Raw genomic sequence first — 17,195 nt, 5'->3', positions numbered from 1 at the left:
AGTCACCCCGACCGTTGCCGCACCCACCTACGCCTGAACGCCTTGCTCGCCATTTCCAGGGAAGGGCGCAGCAGGGTCTTGTGGTGGCTGTGCTCCTCCACGAGGGCCTGGTACTGCCCAGACAGCTGGTCATGGAGCGCCCCCAGGCATGTGTGGTCCTGCCGCAGGGCCTCGTGGACTTGAATCAGCTGCTCCAGCAGCTCGTACAGCTCCTCCCACTCCCTCTCCTTGGCCGCCTGCTGGTTCTTGGAGGCCAGAAGGGAAGGGTCCAGCTGCTGGGAGGGAAAAGGTGATGATGCCTCACCGGTGCCAGTCCCGGGAGTCACAGACTCTGCATCCCCGCACCCCCACATGCAGTGAGGGGCCAAGAGCAAGGCACCAAAATAGCAGGGGCCCTCAGGGCAGGAAACCCCCAGCTGTGCTGAGGGCAGTTCTACCGGCACTTAAGGAACTGCACTGGGAAGGCCCACAGAATAGACGGACTATCACAAGGTGCTACACATGTGACCTTTTTTGGGCAAATTATGCCCTTTCTCTGCATAAGCTCATTGGGTGCCCTCTTTGACTACTTTGAAAAGCCTATTGAAGAAAAGAGTAATAGAAAATTAGTAAGGACATAGAATATCTGAACAGCATTACCAACCAATTTACCCTGATATTTACAGAACAACCATCCACCCAACACAGCCAGGAGCACCTCCCCCTCCTCCCTCAAGTCCTGTCAATCAAAAACAAGATGGCCAGTGTCTCTGGGAGGCAACACCTATCCCTATCCCCTTGCCACAGTGAGAAATGCTGGTCTGAGCTGCAGCTGAGCCAGGAAACTGGTCACCCAGAAATCACTGATCAATGACCAGGACATGGCTGTGACCCTGGACTCTCCCTCTCGCAGGCAGGGGCGCCAGGGGAGGCATGCACTCTGGGGGCCTACCTGTGGGGCCTTCGCCTGTAGGGTGTCTACTGCATCGAGCACCTGCTTTAGGTCTTTCAATAGCTCCTTACTGATGTTCTCTAAGTTCTGGCTGTTGTCCTTTTCTATTTGCAGCTGCCTCTCCAACTCCAATATCTGCAGAGCCAAAGACCCAGCCCATGCAAAAGTCCGTTTCAGGAAGTGAACTGTGTTTTAAAGCAAACCTGAAACCTGTCAGCCCCACGGAACGCTTTATCAGGCCTTTTCTCAAGGGGAAACCTTCCTGCCCACTTCCTGGGGAGGTACATCAGCCACTGCCAAGGCTGCAGAGCAGGAAGGGAGAAGCCTGGCTCCTGGGTGGCGTCCCTGAGCCGCTGCCCCAGCACTGGGCTGCCTTCCCTGGCACTTGTTGTAGTGCCAGGCGAATCCACCCAGGGTTCTCAGGGTGACCCTGGACATTTGGAGCAGGATCGTTCTTTGTCCTGCGGGCTGTCCCAGGGGCTGCAGGACATTTAGCAGCATCCCTGGCCTCACCGCACCACAGCCAGGGGCACCTTCCCTCTCCTCCCCCAAGTCCTCTCAATCAAAAACAAGATGGCCAGTGTCCCTGGGAGGCAATACCTGTCCCTGCCCCCCTGCTGTGGCTGGAATTGCTGGTCAGACTGCAGCTGGAGGAAACTGGTAACCCAGGAATCACTGCTGGGTTCCCAGGACATGGCTGTGACCCTGGACTCTCCCTCTCGCAGGCAGGGGCGCCAGGGGAGGCATGCACTCTGGGGGCCTACCTGTGGGGCCTCTGCCTTTACGGTGTCTACTGCATCGAGCACCTGCTTTAGGTCTTTCAATAGTTCCTTATTGATGTTCTCTAAGTTCTGGCTGTTGTCCTTTTCTATTTGCAGCTGCCTCTCCAACTCCAACTATCTGCAGAGCCAAAGACTCAGCCCGTGTGAAAGTCCGTTTCACGGAGTGAACTTTACTTTAAAGCAAGCCCAAATGTGTCAACCCAATGTAACACTTCAACAGGCCTTTTCTCAAGGGGAAACCTTCCTGCCCACTTCCTGGGCAGGTACAACAGCCATGCCAAGGCTGGCAGAGGGGGAAGAGGGAAGCCTGGCCCCTGGGTGCAATCAATGAGCCGCTGCCCCAGCGCTGGGCTGCCTTCCCTGGGACTTGTGGTAGTGCCAGGCAAATCCACCCTGGAGGTTTGCCAGGGTTCTCAGGGTGACCATGGACATTTGGAGCAGGATCATTCTTTGCCCTGCGGGGCTGTCCCAGGTGCTGCAGGACATGGAGCAGCATCCCTGGCCTCCAGGCACCAAAGCCAGAAGCACCACCCCTCCCCTCCCCCAAGTCCTGTCAATAAAAAACAAGATGGCCAGTGTCCCTGGGCAGAGATACCTGTCCCCATCCTGCTGTTGCGCTGAGGATTGCTGCTCTGAGCTGCAGCTGAGGGAGGAAACTGGTCACCCAGGAATCACTGACCAATGACCAGGACACGGCTGTGATCCTGGACACTCCCCATTGCAGGCAGGGGCGCCAGGGGAGGCACAAGCTCTGGGGGGGCCTACCTGAAGGGCTCTGTCCGCCTTCAGGGTGTCAACTTCATTGAGCAGCTGCTCTAGGGCTTTAACGAGCTCCTCAGTGAGGGTCTCCCACTCCTGGCTGCTGTTCTTCTCCTTCCTCTGAGTTCCATCTCCCAGTGTTCCTTCTGCAGAGCCAAAGACCCAGCCCTGAAGCTGCCCATCCGTGGTCCTATACACACGTGCGTGGCTTCCAAGACTGCTTCCCTCTCAGGCCCTCCCTGTGCTAACAGGGCGCTGCTCTCCTTTCAGTAAGCACTTACTATGTGCTCAGACCCTTTATCTACGCTAACTCACCTGATCCTCAAAACACCTACAGGGGCACATCATTAACCCCATTTCACAGATGAAGATGAGGGCAATGGGGCACAGACACGTCTATAGTGTCCACTCACTCTGCTGCACTGACATGTGATGCTGCCTCAGGCTCTGCTCCATGAGGACTCGTGCCCCGCTACCATAGCTGTTGCTGCCCTGCATTCCGCATTTCTCCCAGTTCCACATCCCCACCAACCCCTGGGTGCTCCACCTGCCACCTGCTTGGACGTATGTTCGGCACACCACCCACCGTTACCTGCTTCCGGAGCTGCTGGTTCTCCTCCTGAAGCTCTGTGCACCTCAGGCTGCTTTCCTGCAGGGCCACGAGGGCACCCCGCATCTCCTGGACCGTGCCCTGGAGGGTCTGGTTTTCTAGGATATGGCTGGAGGCTAAAGAGTAAAGTTGAGTCAGAGCCCAGATTGCATGGCCTGGGCTTCCACTCTCTGCCCCCGGCCCCACGACAACAATCACCCTGAGCCCTAGGTTGGAGGGACCTGGGATGGTTGGCTGGGTGCCCTCACTTGTTCACAGGGTGCTGTTGCTGTCGGCACCTGAGGGTTTCTCAGGCGGTTATGGCCCCTCTTCTGGCTCAGCTGGGGCCTGGTATGGAAGCAACCCAGAGCTTCAAAAGAAAGAATGTGATGGTAGAAAGGCCAATGCAAAACCTCAAGATAGTAGAACTGCTGCAACCACTGTTTACCAAGTTCTAACCTGGCCATCAAGTCATGGATTTCAGAGAGTAACAGAGATGGGAAAGAGATGGAGTTTTCTGTGCCAGCCCTTAGAGTGGTGGGGGTCTGGGTGGCTCAGCTCAGGGTGTGGGGGCTGTGATAATTGACCAGAACGTCTGCAGGTGGTAGAGGCTCGGAGGCAAGTATGCCCAGTACTTACCATCCCTGGGCCAGGCATTCAGATGGAGATTTCATTTTGAACTTTTACAATTGCATTGAAAAAAGAATGAGACAGCACATCTAAATTGCTTGAAAAAGTCTAAGCGAGATCAACATAAGGTAAAGACAGACGAAGGAAGGCAGATTGCCTCCTTTGCTTTTAAACAGCTTGAACACAGAACAGAAAGGGAAGCACAGACCTGGGAAGAACGGGAGTTCTCAGCCCCTTCCTGCCACACACATGTGTGTGATTTTAGGTAAATGAATGTGTGAGGGGTCAGGGTGCTCCCTCACCTGTCCCTCCAGGGCCACATCCTCAACCCTGGGACCCTGCTCACACTGCTCTGCTCCTATGGCTGCAACCCACCCGCTTCCTATTCACCCCCTCAGGGCTGGAAGGACCTAGAGTGGACTCCGACTTTCACCCCAGGACATGAAGGTGGACGTGATCAGCTCCCACCAAGGAGAGCAGCACAGACCCAAGAAGCCAGAACAGACTGAAGACCCCAAGCAGCAGGCAACTCAGCAGTGGAGCAGATGAACCTTCCTGGCCCAACTCCAGCTCAGCACACCCCACAGACAAACACACATGCAGTCAACACATGGAAGCACGCCAAGGGCTTCATCCTGAAAGGCTACCAATGACACTAACAGCTGAATACTCCACTAAGTCACAACCTGTGCTCATTCAATGGCACCTTTGCAGCATTCGCTTTAAAAATAACAGTTTTATAAATCGGGGTGAGCCCAGTCAGTGTGGCTCAGTGGTAGAGTGCCAACCTATGAACCATGAGATCACGGTTCAATTTCAGGTCAGGGCATATGCCCAGGTTGTAGGCTCCATGCCTTGTATGGGGCATGCAGGAGACAGCCAATCAGTGATTCTCTATCATCTTTGATGTTTCTATTTCTCTCTCCTTCTGCCTTCCTCTCTGAAATATATAAAAAATACATGTTATGAAGATTGGGGTGAAATATATGTACAACACTGGGTTCACCATTTTAACTATTTTTCAGTGTATGGTTTTGTGGCATTAGATGCATCTCCACTGTCCTGCAACTCACCCTGCCCACCTGCTGACTCACTCAGTGCCTCAACCCTTGCTCTGTGTTCCTGGGAAATGATTGCGAAGAATCGCCAAGTGCAGCAGTGGAGCTGATGACCAGCCTCATTTCTTCTTCCCTAAAGGCCAGCCCCTCAGAGACTTTTATGTTGACACAGCAGTTTATGGGGTAAAAACAATGGTTCTCTACTGGGTACTGTGCTCACGAGCACCCCAAGAAGCAGAGCAATGGGGGGTCTTTTAATTCAACAAGGGTGTTGAGGACAGCCATCTTTGTTGGTGCCCCGGGGGCCAGGCACAGCGTAAGGCTTCACTGTCTCCTCTCAGGACGTACACATAGCAATCCTGTGAGGCAGCTTCATTACCCCCATTTTGCAGATAAGAAAACTGAGGTACAAAAGAGGTCACCTGGCTAACAGGTGAAGGAGCCAGGACTTGAAGCCAGGCCTTTCTGACTCAAGAAGCCACCACACCATCCACGCAAAAGTACATTCACGCTATGTTTAGGAATGTCAGTTATACTGGAGTTAGTCCCCACTGGCAAGGCTCCTGCCAGCTAAGGAGCAGAAGTGTGAACACCAAGAAGGAGTCAAGGGCAGTGACCTGAAAGCGCTCACAAACTACGCAGAGGGCCTGAATCAGGGAGGCTTCCCAACCCTCCAGCCTCCCTGGTCTCTAACAGAAACATGAGGTCTGAGATGTCCCTGCCAGCCGGCCCCACTCCTGCCTTCCACTAGGGGGCAGTGGTCCTCCCCAGGAACCTGATGTCCCAGAGCAGGGATCCCTGTTTTGCCCACTCTTGGTCCCAGGAGTGCCGAGATAACAAACCACTGAAAAAAAAACTGGCTTCTCACACAGAATCACAGCTCAATGAACTGATTTTAGGTTTGGAACTGATCGGAACCCTTGAAGAGAAGGAATATCCAGGTTCTTTCAACAGCCTCTCCATGATGCTTAGGAATGTTGATCAATATTGGAAAAGCAGCACCTCTCCCACCCCCAACTAGCCCAAGGCCCTCCTCAGCTCTGCAGAGATCTAAGCACACCTTCACCTGCACCCTCAGGTGCACATGTGATGTTGTTGAGCACAGGAACTGGCTACTTGTTTGCTGGGTGCACTGCCTGCCCCCCTCCCCACCTTCCCCTGGCCAACCCCACACCTCCTTGGGGCTGTGAGGGGGCAAACACAAGAGGGAGGGGAAGAGGCCTGGCTCCCCTGAGAAGCCAACACGTAGCAGCCCCTGCCCAGAGGGGCAGAGTACAGACTACACCCATCTGTCCAATTAGGAAATGAATGGAGGAAATCATGCCCAGGGTCAGTTATACTGGAGGTTAGTAACCACTGGGGAAGGCTCCTGCCATCCAGAGCTTTCAATCCCCCATGGACAGATCTAAGATATCCTAAGGGTGCCAGCGTGCTGTCATCTGGAAGCTCCTGGGACTGTCCACATGGGAGCTGAGAAATCTGTTACTTTGTAGTTCACGTCCTGACGTCAAGGCTGCCAGACCTTTCATGTTCTCCTTGGGGAGAATTGCAATGAAACAGTTCCAAATGGCTTTTAAATAAAATGTTATTCCCTTGGGGTGAGGATGAGCTGACACATGAGATTCAGATCCAAGGGCTCAGCTCCCTGGATGAGGAAGCCACAGCCAGGCTGGCTCCCAGGCACCAGGGGCTGCTACCTACCTTCTGAAAGCTGCTCCATCTCCCAGCTCAGGTGGGTGTGCTGGTTCATCCTCTGGACCTGTTCAGCCTCGAGGGCCATGCTGTCCCCCAACAGCTCCTCAAGGAACCACTGGGGGATATGTCCACGATCCTAGTGCAGGAAGAGGGGTGTGGTGAGGATGTACCCCAGGGTACCCTCTGGACAGGCCCCACCTGCATGCATCTATCCTCATTCCCCCAGAATGAAGGGCCTCCATGCACCTTCTCACTTCCAAAAACACAGCTGCACAGAAGTGACTCCAACACAGGGCCCAGCTGGGAGGCCTACAGCCACTAACAGATATGCTGACCCAGTGGCCTTAGGTGATGAAGACACCCAATGTCTCTCAGTGGTGTCTGAACAAAGGGGCATACAGCACTGGGCTTTAAAGCAAGGAATATGATGGTGGGCAGCTCTGTGGCTCCTCAGCAGATTTAACATGTCTTGGAAAGGTCGTAGGGACTCCCAAATCACAGCTCAACCCAAATGCTAAACACTACTAGAGATCCTTTTTGCAACAGTCACCCACCTACATCCATTCTTTCAGAAAAGCAACACAGCAGTCAGGTCCTATCTGGTTTTGAGGTTTTTCTTTTTAAACATACACACACACACACACACACACACACACACACACACACTAGAGGCCCGGTGCACAAAAATTTGTGCACTCGGTGGGGGGAGGGGGGGGAGTGGGGGGAAGTCCCTCAGGCCGGCCTGTGCCCTCTCGCAGTCTGGGACCCCTCAGGAGATAACGACCTGCTGGCTTAGGCACGCTCCCTGGGGGATCGGGCCCAAGCTGGCAGTCAGACATCCCTCTGGCAGCCCGGCAGCCCTCAGGGGATGTCCACTTACCAGCAGGGAGCAGACCTAAGCTGCAGTCGGACATCCTTAGTGCTGCTGAGGAGGCGGGAGAGGCTCCCGCCACCACCGCTATCCTGGCAGCCATCAGCCTGGCTTGTGGCTGAGCAGAGCTTCCCCTGTGGGAGCGCACTGACCACCAGGGGACAGCTCTTGCATTGAGCATCTGCCCCCTGGTGGTCAGTGTGTGTCATAGTGACCAGTCATTCACTGTCATTCTGCTGTTAGCGTCAATTTGCATATTACCCTTTTATTATATAGGATAGAGGCTTGGTGCACGGGTGGAGGCCGGCTGGTTTGCCATGAAGGGTGTCCTGGATCAGGGTGGGGGTCCTGCTGGGGTGCCTGGCCAGTCTGGGTGAGGGGCTGAGGGCCGTTTTCAGGCTGGCCAAGCCGCCGGTGATGGAAGCTCCCAGCCTCTCCTTTTTTTCTTTTTTTCCCCTGGGATTTATTTACCTTCTATAATTGAAACTTTGTAACCTTGAGTGGAGCTCAGAGCCAGCCAGGGAGGGCAGGAAGCTTGACTTCCTCCATCGCCAGGGGCAACTCAAGCCTCCTGCTCGCTCCAGCTCCTTGGCCATGGCCGGCTGAAAGCAGGTATCTGGGGATTATTTATCTTCTATAATTGAAACTGTGTTGCCTTGAGTGGAGCTCAAGCTGGCCAGGGAGGGCGGGAAGCTTGGCTTCCTCTATCACTGGGGTAACCAAGCCTCCTGCTTGCACCAGCTCCGTGGCTGCCGGCTGCCATCTTGGTTGGGTTAATTTGCATATAGTCGGTCTGATTGGCTGGTGGGCATGGCTTAAGCCATAGTGAAGGTATGGTCAATTGCATGTTTGTCTTTTATTAGTGTAGATATATTAGAGGCCTGGGGTCCGAATTTGTGCACCAGTGGGGTCCCTCGACCTGGCCTGTGGGATTGGGTCGAAACCGGCTCTCCGATATCCCCTGAGGGGTCCTGCATTTCGAGAGGGCATAGGCCAGACTGAGGAACCCCACTGGTGCAGGATCAGGGCAGTTGAGAGATGTGTGAGGTTGGCCAACCGGGGACGGACAGCGGGAGGGCTCCAGGATGTGACCCGCCCATCTTGCACAGTCCCTATCGGCCAGACGCCAGCAGCAAGCTCACCTACCAATTGGAGCGTCTTCCCGCTGGTGGTCAGTGCACGTCATTGTGAGCAGTTGAGCGGCTTTAGCATATTATTAGCATATTGCTTTGACTGGTTGAATGGATGACTGGACACTTAGCATATTAGGTTTTTATTATATAGGATATAAATATATTTTTACTAGAGGCCCAGTGCATGGATTCATGCACCGGTGGGGTCCCTAGGCCTGGTCTGTGGGGATCGTGTTGAAACCGGCTCTCCGACATCCCCTGAGGGGTCCCAGATTGCGAGAGGGTGGTTCTCATGTGACACACCCCAGAATTGGGCTTCCTCCTCTCGGGTTTTGGGTGCATCACCTGAGAACTGCAACTGCCAAGTGACAGCAGCTCAGCAGCTCCTGTGTTGAGCATCTGCCCTCTGGGGGTCAGTGCGTGTCATAGCTACTGGCCAGTCAGCTGGTCGTTTGGCTTTTATATATATATAGACTGATCTCAGAGAGGAAGGAAGAGGGAAAGATAGAAACAACAATGATGAGAGAGAATCACTGATCAGCTGCCTCCCACAGGCCACCCCTGGGCGTGGAGCCCACAACCGGAGCATTGGCCCCGGCCGGGAAGGCCCTGTCTGTTTTGAGGACCTTAAGTGTTGCCAACTCAAGCCGCTGAGCTTAGCAAGCAACTCTTCACCAACAGCAGGTCACTGCGTGGGCAGCAGCCCCAACCCAGTAGCAGAAAGTCAGAGAAGGGCACAACATAAACCAAAAAGTGCCCCAATCCGTTGTACACGTGGTGCGAGAGGATCTGACATGTATAGCCTTGTCTATAGGATGAGTGCACCTGCTGACAGGTATGGACTTCGCTGAGCTGTTTTCTTAACAAGGAAGGGGTGGGGCTAAGAGTCTATTCCGGGTTAGAGGGCTAAGTCCAGGCCTCTCAATTCCACAGTCACTTCACTGATCTGGGTCCTGGAAATAAATGGCTATGGGTGAGCTTTTGTTCAACACACAGTTCCTATCTGAACAGTTTACACATATCCTCTTGGAAAACCAACAGCTCTCGGCAGCTCTTGCCAGTTTCCTGGAAATGAGGGCTAAGGCACAACAAACAATACTATGGGCCTCTGGGGGTCAGGCACATGCTGGGTGTGGGACGCCATGGCTGGGCCCTCGCATGCCCCGTTATGGAAGGAGTCTCTGGACTTACTCCTGTCCCAGGGCCCAGCACACACGGGGGAGCCGTTCAGCTCTTTCCCCTCATCTCTGCTCCTGCCCCAGGAAGCCTCCCAGAACCACTCGGTGTCTGAGGGGGCTGAGTCTCCCCAAGTGCCTTCAGTCTGGGAACACACATAACGGGATGTGACCGTTTCTCTCAGTGGCAGTTTCCCAAGGTTGACCCCACTCAGGGTTTCTAATGACTGGGAGTGGGCGGTAGCTGCTGCTTTTCCATCTCGTGTTCATTTTCCCCACAGGGCCCAGAACCCAAGATTCTTGGTAGGAGGGAAGCCATGGACCTCCCATCAGTGGACACAGTTCTGATCAAGGCCTGGCAGCGGGAAGGGTTCGCTCAGACTCTGGAGTCACCTGGGCACCGTCTATCTGCCCATCCCCAGCCCTGTACTAGGTGCCCTCTGTCCTTGCACATTCACTCTTCACAACAGCCCCGAGGGGGAGGCAGGCACAGTCCCTTCCTATACATGAAAAGGCTCTGCACTCACCGACTCCGCGCTCACTGACTCTACGTCCACCGACTCGAAGTTCACCGACTCTAAGTTCACCGACTCTACGTCCACCGACTCTTCACACACCGACTCTTCACACACCGACTCTGTACTCAACCGACTCCACACCACCAACTCCACGTCCACCGACTCTGCACCACACATTCCACAGTTTCCATGCCGCCCATTTCAAACTGCCCTATGGGCCGCATTCTAAACTGCTCTGCCAGCAGCCATGCCCCATGTTAACTGCTTTGGAATACACAAATATTAGGGCACTCTCCCTATGAAACTTAAGACCTATCTGGGCATATAAAATATAAAGAAACAAAAAGGATAACTATATAGATCCTATATCAATGAAAATTAACCGCTTAATTCTAATTTTGTCTACCGCATTTCTAAAAATTATTGTTTTCCCATCAGCTGAATTACAGAAATCAATCCGTATCATTTAGGTAACAACACATTTATTTTATTTTGTGGAGTATTATCTAGAGAGCTCATTTCTGAAATTCTTCTCATCATCGATTGTGAACAGTTCATACATTAGAACACCTGAACTCCACCAGTCAACTGCCTAAAAAACAATTTGACAGACCATTCACTAATGTGTAGTTTATAAGAAAAATGAAGAAAGTAAAGTTGTATATTTGGAAAATACTTTATTTACTTACTTTTAAAAATATATCTTTATTGAGTTCAGAGGGGAAAGGAGATGGAGGGAGAGATAGAAGCACCAATGATGAGAGAATCATCAATCAGCTGCCTCCTGCATGCCCCATAATGGGAATCGAGCCCCCAACCCACACATGTGCCCTGACAGGGTATGGAACCATGACCTCCTACTTCATAGTTTGACGCTCAATCATTGAGCTACGCCGGCCGGACTGGAAAAGTTTTTATCAAAAAGATATTGTACATAACTTTCTGTGCAAGGAGTATTAAATTAGCACAATCAAGAAAGACATTTAGAGAACAAATATGCAGGTGTCCTCAAAACAGAATTTAAACCTTTAGGCTGTCAATCAATGCACTAAGAGTGTTTTAATTATTTTCTAAACTGGTAATGGTTTTACTTGGGTTAAATAAAAAACTCATTCTTAATTTAAAGGAAATTTTAAAAATTTTAAGTAAATGCAATATGTGGACTTAGGTTTGAAGAAAAAAGTACTGATTGGCATTTTTATTAATTATCCAGTTCCAATAACTGTTATAAAATTACTTAAAGTGAAACCAGACAACCAATGGGTCCAGGCTGCTGGTTACTACTTGAACCAATGTAGCAGAAACATGGGTTGACTCATATATGGCGTTTATTCCATTAATGTGGGCAGAATGGGAGAGCAGCAGGTCATCCACGAACATCTGCTCTACTCTCCCCATAAGCCAGCTGCTTCTCTTGGGGAGAAAGACACAGATTCCATGGGAAAGTAGAAATCCCACGCATGGAAAGTAGGCAAGGCACAGTGCTTACAGGTCACATGCAATTCGGCCTGGGGGTTGCATGACTCAGGGACCAGCTTACAGGCAACAAGGATGTTAATCTACACCGTTGGGAGCTGCATTCCCATGTTAGCTCCCATGCCTCAGGGTGTACAACTCTCAGATTAGAACGTGCTTTCTCTAATCAAAACAGAGCAATCATGGTTAATAGAGCACCATTACTAGTAATATTTCTTATAATTATAGCTAGTCCCTAATATTCTATTCCTGCCCCTAACAAAAGAAAATGGGGGGGAAAAATCCCACCTAAAGGTGTTATTATTTCATAACTACCTCAATCAATTTCTCTTTTAGAACCTATCTCATAAAATAGTCTTCATTTGTGGGAAGCATAATGAGATTTAAAATGATGTCAAACAAAATGTAATCTAAACTGGAAACAAATTTGTAGATGTAGTTACCGGAACGGAGAACACAGCACATAACATATAAATTTAAAGAATCTTCTCCTGGCAGGTTTGGTGCAGTTGATAGAGTGTTGACCAGCAGACTCAGTTCCAGTCAAGGGCATGTACTTTGGTTGCAGACTCCTCCCTGGCCCTGGACCTGCTGGAGGCAACCAATCGATGTGTTTCTCTGACATCAATGTTTCTCTCTGTCTTTCCGTCTCTCTTCCACTCTCTCTAAAAATCAATGGAAAAATATCCTCCAATAGGATTTTTTTTAAAAAGAATCTTGATATATTGAAAATTACTTCTCTTATCATCATTATGCAAATCAAGATTCCAATAATGGTTGAATTTATGAGCTTATGCTGATGAGATAGTAACTGTATGCTAAAGTTTTAAACTCTCTGCTCCCAATTTTTAGGGCCAACATTTCAGAGAAATGATGCAAAATTTATGAACCCAGAGCTCTTTTAAGGAAAATACATAACAATGACACAGAAAACAGGATGAGGCCGACTGAAACTACAAAAGAGTGAGTGCCAGCTTAGCACAGTGATGAGCATGTTGCATACATTCTATCTCATTTAATCTGCTCAAAGTCATCAAGGTCCTCCATGAACTCCCATAGAGTTAGCTGTATTTTGGACCTCAGATATGCAGAAATCTAGGAGTAATACAAGGTTTTCTTTCCTAGAACTTGGTTCCATGACCAGGCTGGGGTGGCTCAGTTGGTTTGGTCATCATTGTGTACATGGAAAGGCTGTGGGTTCAATTCCCAGTCAGGGCACATACCTGGGTTGGGCGTTCAGCCCCCAGTGGAGGTGCATATGAGAGGCAACCAACTGATGCTTTTCTCTAACATCAATGATCCTCTCTCTCTCTCAAATCAGTAAGCATATCCCTGGGATAGGATTTAAAGAAATAATGGGTTCCATTAGATATTAGAAGGTAATTTTCAAATTTTAACTTCTAAATTCTTACCAAATTTCCCAATAGATTCAAAGAATACCTTGAAGAGAACTAAACCAGCAATACAATTTTTTTTATTTATACAAGCATTTTTACTGGCACATGAACCTAGTTGGTCTGGCTCAGTGTTTGAGTGCCAACCTATGAGCCAGGTGGTCATGGTTTGATTCCAGGTAGGACACATGTCCCAGTTGTGGGTTTCCTCCGCCGTATATGCAGGAGGCAGCCAATCAATGATTCTCTTACTGATGATTCTCTCTCTCCCTCCTCTCCCTTCCTCTCTGAAACCAATAAAAATATATATTAAAGCCCTACCCGGTTTGGCTCAGTGGATAGAGCGTCATCCTGTAGACCAGTGGTTCTCAACCTTCTGGCCCTTGAAATACAGTTCCTCATGCTGTGACCCAACCATAAAATTATTTTCACAACTGTAATGTTGCTACTGTTATGAATCGTAATGTAAATATCTGATATGCAGGATGGTCTTAGGCGACCCCTGTAAAAAGGTCTTTTGACCCCCAAGGGGTCGAGACCCACAGGTTGAGAACCGCTGCTGTAGACTGAAGGGTTCTGTGTTCGATTCCGGTCAAGGGCACATACCTCGGCGGCAGGCTCCAGGGCGAGTGCAGTGTGTTTCTCTCACATCGATATTTCTCTCTATCTTTCCCTCTCTCTTCCACTCTCTCTAAAATTCAATGGAAAGTACCTTCAAATGAGGATTTTAAAAAAATGATGTTGAAAAACAAACAGATAAATAATTAAATTTATATATATATGAAATGATTCTCTTAAAAAATAAAAAGGAAGTTCCAGAGTCCTCGCCCTGACTGGAGAGGCAGTGGGTCTCAGCTGTGGCCCCATGTAAAAAAAACCTGGGAAGGATGAACAGACAAGCCCCCTCTCCTCCTAGGCTAACACCTCTGGTCCTAACACCTCTGGTGGGGCCTCTTCCAAAGTGATCAGAAGGTTCCAGATTGATTCTGCTGCACAGCCGAGTCCAGCCACACAAGGTAAGGGTGGGGGATGCTTAACTAACAGGGACTCACTGCACACAGGCCAATCACAGGGTCTCACCACAGAAACACAGAAACCTGATTGATTGCCATTCGATCCCTTGGAACTCTTGCTGACCAGGCCGGTCACCTGACTCACAGCTCCAACTACCTCCCAGACTTCCACGGTGGGTTCACGTCCACAGGAAACTCAAAGCACTAGGAGTAAAAGTGACTCACCAAAGCTCTTTGCAATTTCCTCAGTTTCTCTACAGGCTCAGGGTCAAAGCCCAGAGTCCTCTGCATGTCATTGTCCTTCAGTACCAACATCTTTTCCAGCATAAAGCGAATCCTAAAAATAGCAACACACGAAAGAGAAAGCCATCATTTCAAATTGTATATACAACTGACCTTCAACTTTGGAAGACATAAACCAACTCTGCCCGTGGCCATCACTGCTGGTAAACCTGATGGTCTCAGGCAGACCATCCCACTCCAGCCTCGGCAGTAATTTAACATAAATCTGGCATCAGACCTCCACCGGGGACTTGACCACTACCCACAAATCTCTGGTTGTTCCTCTCCTGTTCTCCCACCCCCAACTGTTTCCACTGATCCCCCACCTGCGCTCCTCCCTCCTGACCCTGTGCTCTGGATCACCCCTCCTCCCACAAGAGTTGCCATTCCTTCCCCCACTCCTGGCCTTTTCATTTCTTTAACTTTTAATCTAAAATAATGTCATACTGAGAGAAAAGTTGCAAGAATAGTACAGAGACTTCCCACATACCCCTTTCTGAGATTTTCCCACATTTTTTAATTGATATAATTCATGAACCACCAAACACCCATTCAAAATGTACACCGAGTATATTTAAGGTTGTGCATCCATCTAGACAATTTTAGAACGTTTTCATAGCTCACCAAAAAGAAGCTCCAAACACATATTAAAAGCCATGCCCTGATTCCCACAACGCGCCAGCCCTAGGCAACCAGGGGAGTACTTCCAGTCTCTGCTGACTTCTGGTTTTTTAACTAATTTATTTTATTTTATTTTTCTTTATTAATTTTAAAATACTTTAGCATGCCAGAGTCTTGTTCGTTATTGGAATCAGCCAGACAAATCGCTCCACCAAGTAAGAACGGCCATGCACCACCACCCACGGAATCGAGAAAGAGCTATCAATCTGTCAATCCTGTCCGTGTCCGGGCCGGTAATTTATTTATTTTAAAAAACATATTTTTATTGCCCTAGTCAGTTTGGCTCGGTGGACAGAGTGTCAGCCTGTGGACTGAAAGGTCCTGGGTCCAATTCCAGTCAAGGGGGTACCTAGGTTGCAACTCCTCCCTGGCCCAGGCCCAGGTCGGGGCATGTGCAAGAGGCAAGCAATCGATGTGTGCCTCTCACACTGATGTTTCTCTCTGTCTTTCCCTTTCTCTTCCACTCTCTCTAAAAAGTCAATAGAAAAATATACTTGGGTGAGGATTAAAACAAAACAAACTACATACACACACACACACACACACACATTATTGATTTCAAAGAGGAAAGAGGAAGGGGAGAAACATCAATGATGGGAGAGAATAATTGATCAGCTGCCTCCTGCACACCCCACACTGGGGATGGAGCCTGCAACCGGGCATGTACCCTGACTGGGAATCAAACCACGACCTCCTGGTTCATAGATCCAGGCTCAACCACTGAGCCATGTTGGCCAGGCCGACTTCTGTGTTTTAAATCGGACCTCTGGGCATTCAATACAGGGAAGCTTCTCTGGACCACTGCGGCCTGTCTCCAGTGACCTTCCTCCCGCTCTTCCTCTCAAATGTCTGAATGTCCGTGTTTCTAACCCTGAGGCTTCCCACCTCAGGGCCTCAGGACCTCCTCAGGGGCTCAGATCATTACTCCTCCCAGTGAATATCATGGGATTTCAGAAAAGAGCCCAGCTTCCCTTTGAGCCTGGGTCTCCTGCATGTACTCCTGTCCACTGAAGGCCCCAGCTGAGAACTTGCGCTGACTCTGGTCTTCCCTCTCACCCATACCCCACCTGGTCAGTCCTCACTCCCACACCACATCCACTGCACCTGAGCTAATCCTCCCACCACCATCTCCGACCCCTGAACGGGGTATACCTGCCTGACCACCTCCATCTTCTACGTTGTAGGCAAAGGGACCATTAGCAAGGAGACTTCCCGCACCATTTTCCCACTCAGAACCCTTCAGGTGTCTCCAGGATAAAACCCCAAGTCCTTGCAACGGCCCCTGCCCTGCTCCCTTTATGGGCCCCACACGAACCCTTTTCCTGTTTCTCACACATCCCTAGGTTGCTTCCCCACCCTCCCACTATGTCTGATCTGCAAAAAAGGAAATGAGGTCAGAGCAATGCCAAGCCCTGCTTTCCAGAAGGGGAAACTGAGGCTTGGAAGACTCAGGTCACATTGCTGTCCAGGGGCTGAGCAGAAGTCCAGGTACGCTGACACCTGAGCCCCGAACCACATGGCCTTCCTCAGTGAACATGTTTTGAATAGATGAGTGTTAAATAAATCAGTTCTTGAACTCACAAAATATCCTAATTCTTAGTAATGAAACAAGGCTTGTTCACATCCTATATAATAAAAGCCCAGCGACCGAATGGCAGAATGACCAGAACGATGACCAGTGGACCAGTTGCTATGATGCTCACTGACCACCAGGGGGCAGACGCTCAACGTAGGAGCTGCTGCCTGGTGGTCAGTGTGCTACCACAGTGGGAGTGCCGCTAGGCTGACCAAGATGAGTGACACTTCCACACTGGGCAGGTCCCTGCAGGCCATGCCACCCCACCAATACACGAATCCCATGTATCAGGCCTCTAGTCAATACATATAAAAGCCTAACATGCTAATTGTCCCTAACTGTTCGACCAGTCACTATGACGCGCACTGACCACCAGAGGGCAGAAGCTCTGACTGGTAGGTTAGCTTGCTTCTGGGGTCCAGATGATCCCGACTGGGCCAGACAGGCCTGACATGCCCTGGAGCCCTCCCACGGAGGCTCCATGGCCCTGATCGTGCACCAGTGGGGTCCCTCTCACAATCTGGGACTCCTCGGGGGATGTCGGAGAGCCGAATCTGTGCACCTGGCTTCTAGTTTTAAAGATTAAAAAATCAAATCACAGAAGCAGAAGATAACAGATTACTAGCAAATGA

The 17,195-nt window shown here is 50.3% G+C and overlaps 1 protein-coding gene and 1 long non-coding RNA gene across 2 annotated transcripts in view; both read right to left on the bottom strand.

Annotated features, from left to right (window-relative positions):
* Positions 1-10,318, bottom strand: part of LOC118649377 (protein Daple-like) — a 24,801-nt gene extending 14,483 nt beyond the window's left edge. The window contains exons 1-7 of the mRNA XM_036296406.1: positions 10,151-10,318; positions 6,451-6,580; positions 2,949-3,198; positions 2,479-2,662; positions 1,696-1,827; positions 932-1,066; positions 24-272 (exon numbers count right to left, since the gene is read on the bottom strand). Coding sequence (XP_036152299.1) covers positions 24-272; positions 932-1,066; positions 1,696-1,827; positions 2,479-2,662; positions 2,949-3,198; positions 6,451-6,580; positions 10,151-10,318 — 1,248 coding nt within the window. The remainder of the gene's footprint in view (positions 1-23; positions 273-931; positions 1,067-1,695; positions 1,828-2,478; positions 2,663-2,948; positions 3,199-6,450; positions 6,581-10,150) is intronic.
* A 360-nt stretch (positions 10,319-10,678) lies between these two features.
* Positions 10,679-14,358, bottom strand: LOC118664887. The gene is made up of 3 exons (XR_004970445.1): positions 14,250-14,358; positions 13,618-13,702; positions 10,679-10,733 (listed from the first exon to the last, which is right to left on the bottom strand). It is a non-coding gene; the product is annotated as an uncharacterized LOC118664887 (long non-coding RNA).
* Positions 14,359-17,195: the final 2,837 nt, after the last annotated feature.

This window comes from Myotis myotis, unplaced genomic scaffold (assembly GCF_014108235.1).
Source record: "Myotis myotis isolate mMyoMyo1 unplaced genomic scaffold, mMyoMyo1.p scaffold_m19_p_1, whole genome shotgun sequence".
Lineage (NCBI taxonomy): Eukaryota > Metazoa > Chordata > Mammalia > Chiroptera > Vespertilionidae > Myotis > Myotis myotis.
Note: the sequence above shows the minus strand (reverse complement) of the source record. Positions and strands in the feature narration are given on the sequence as shown.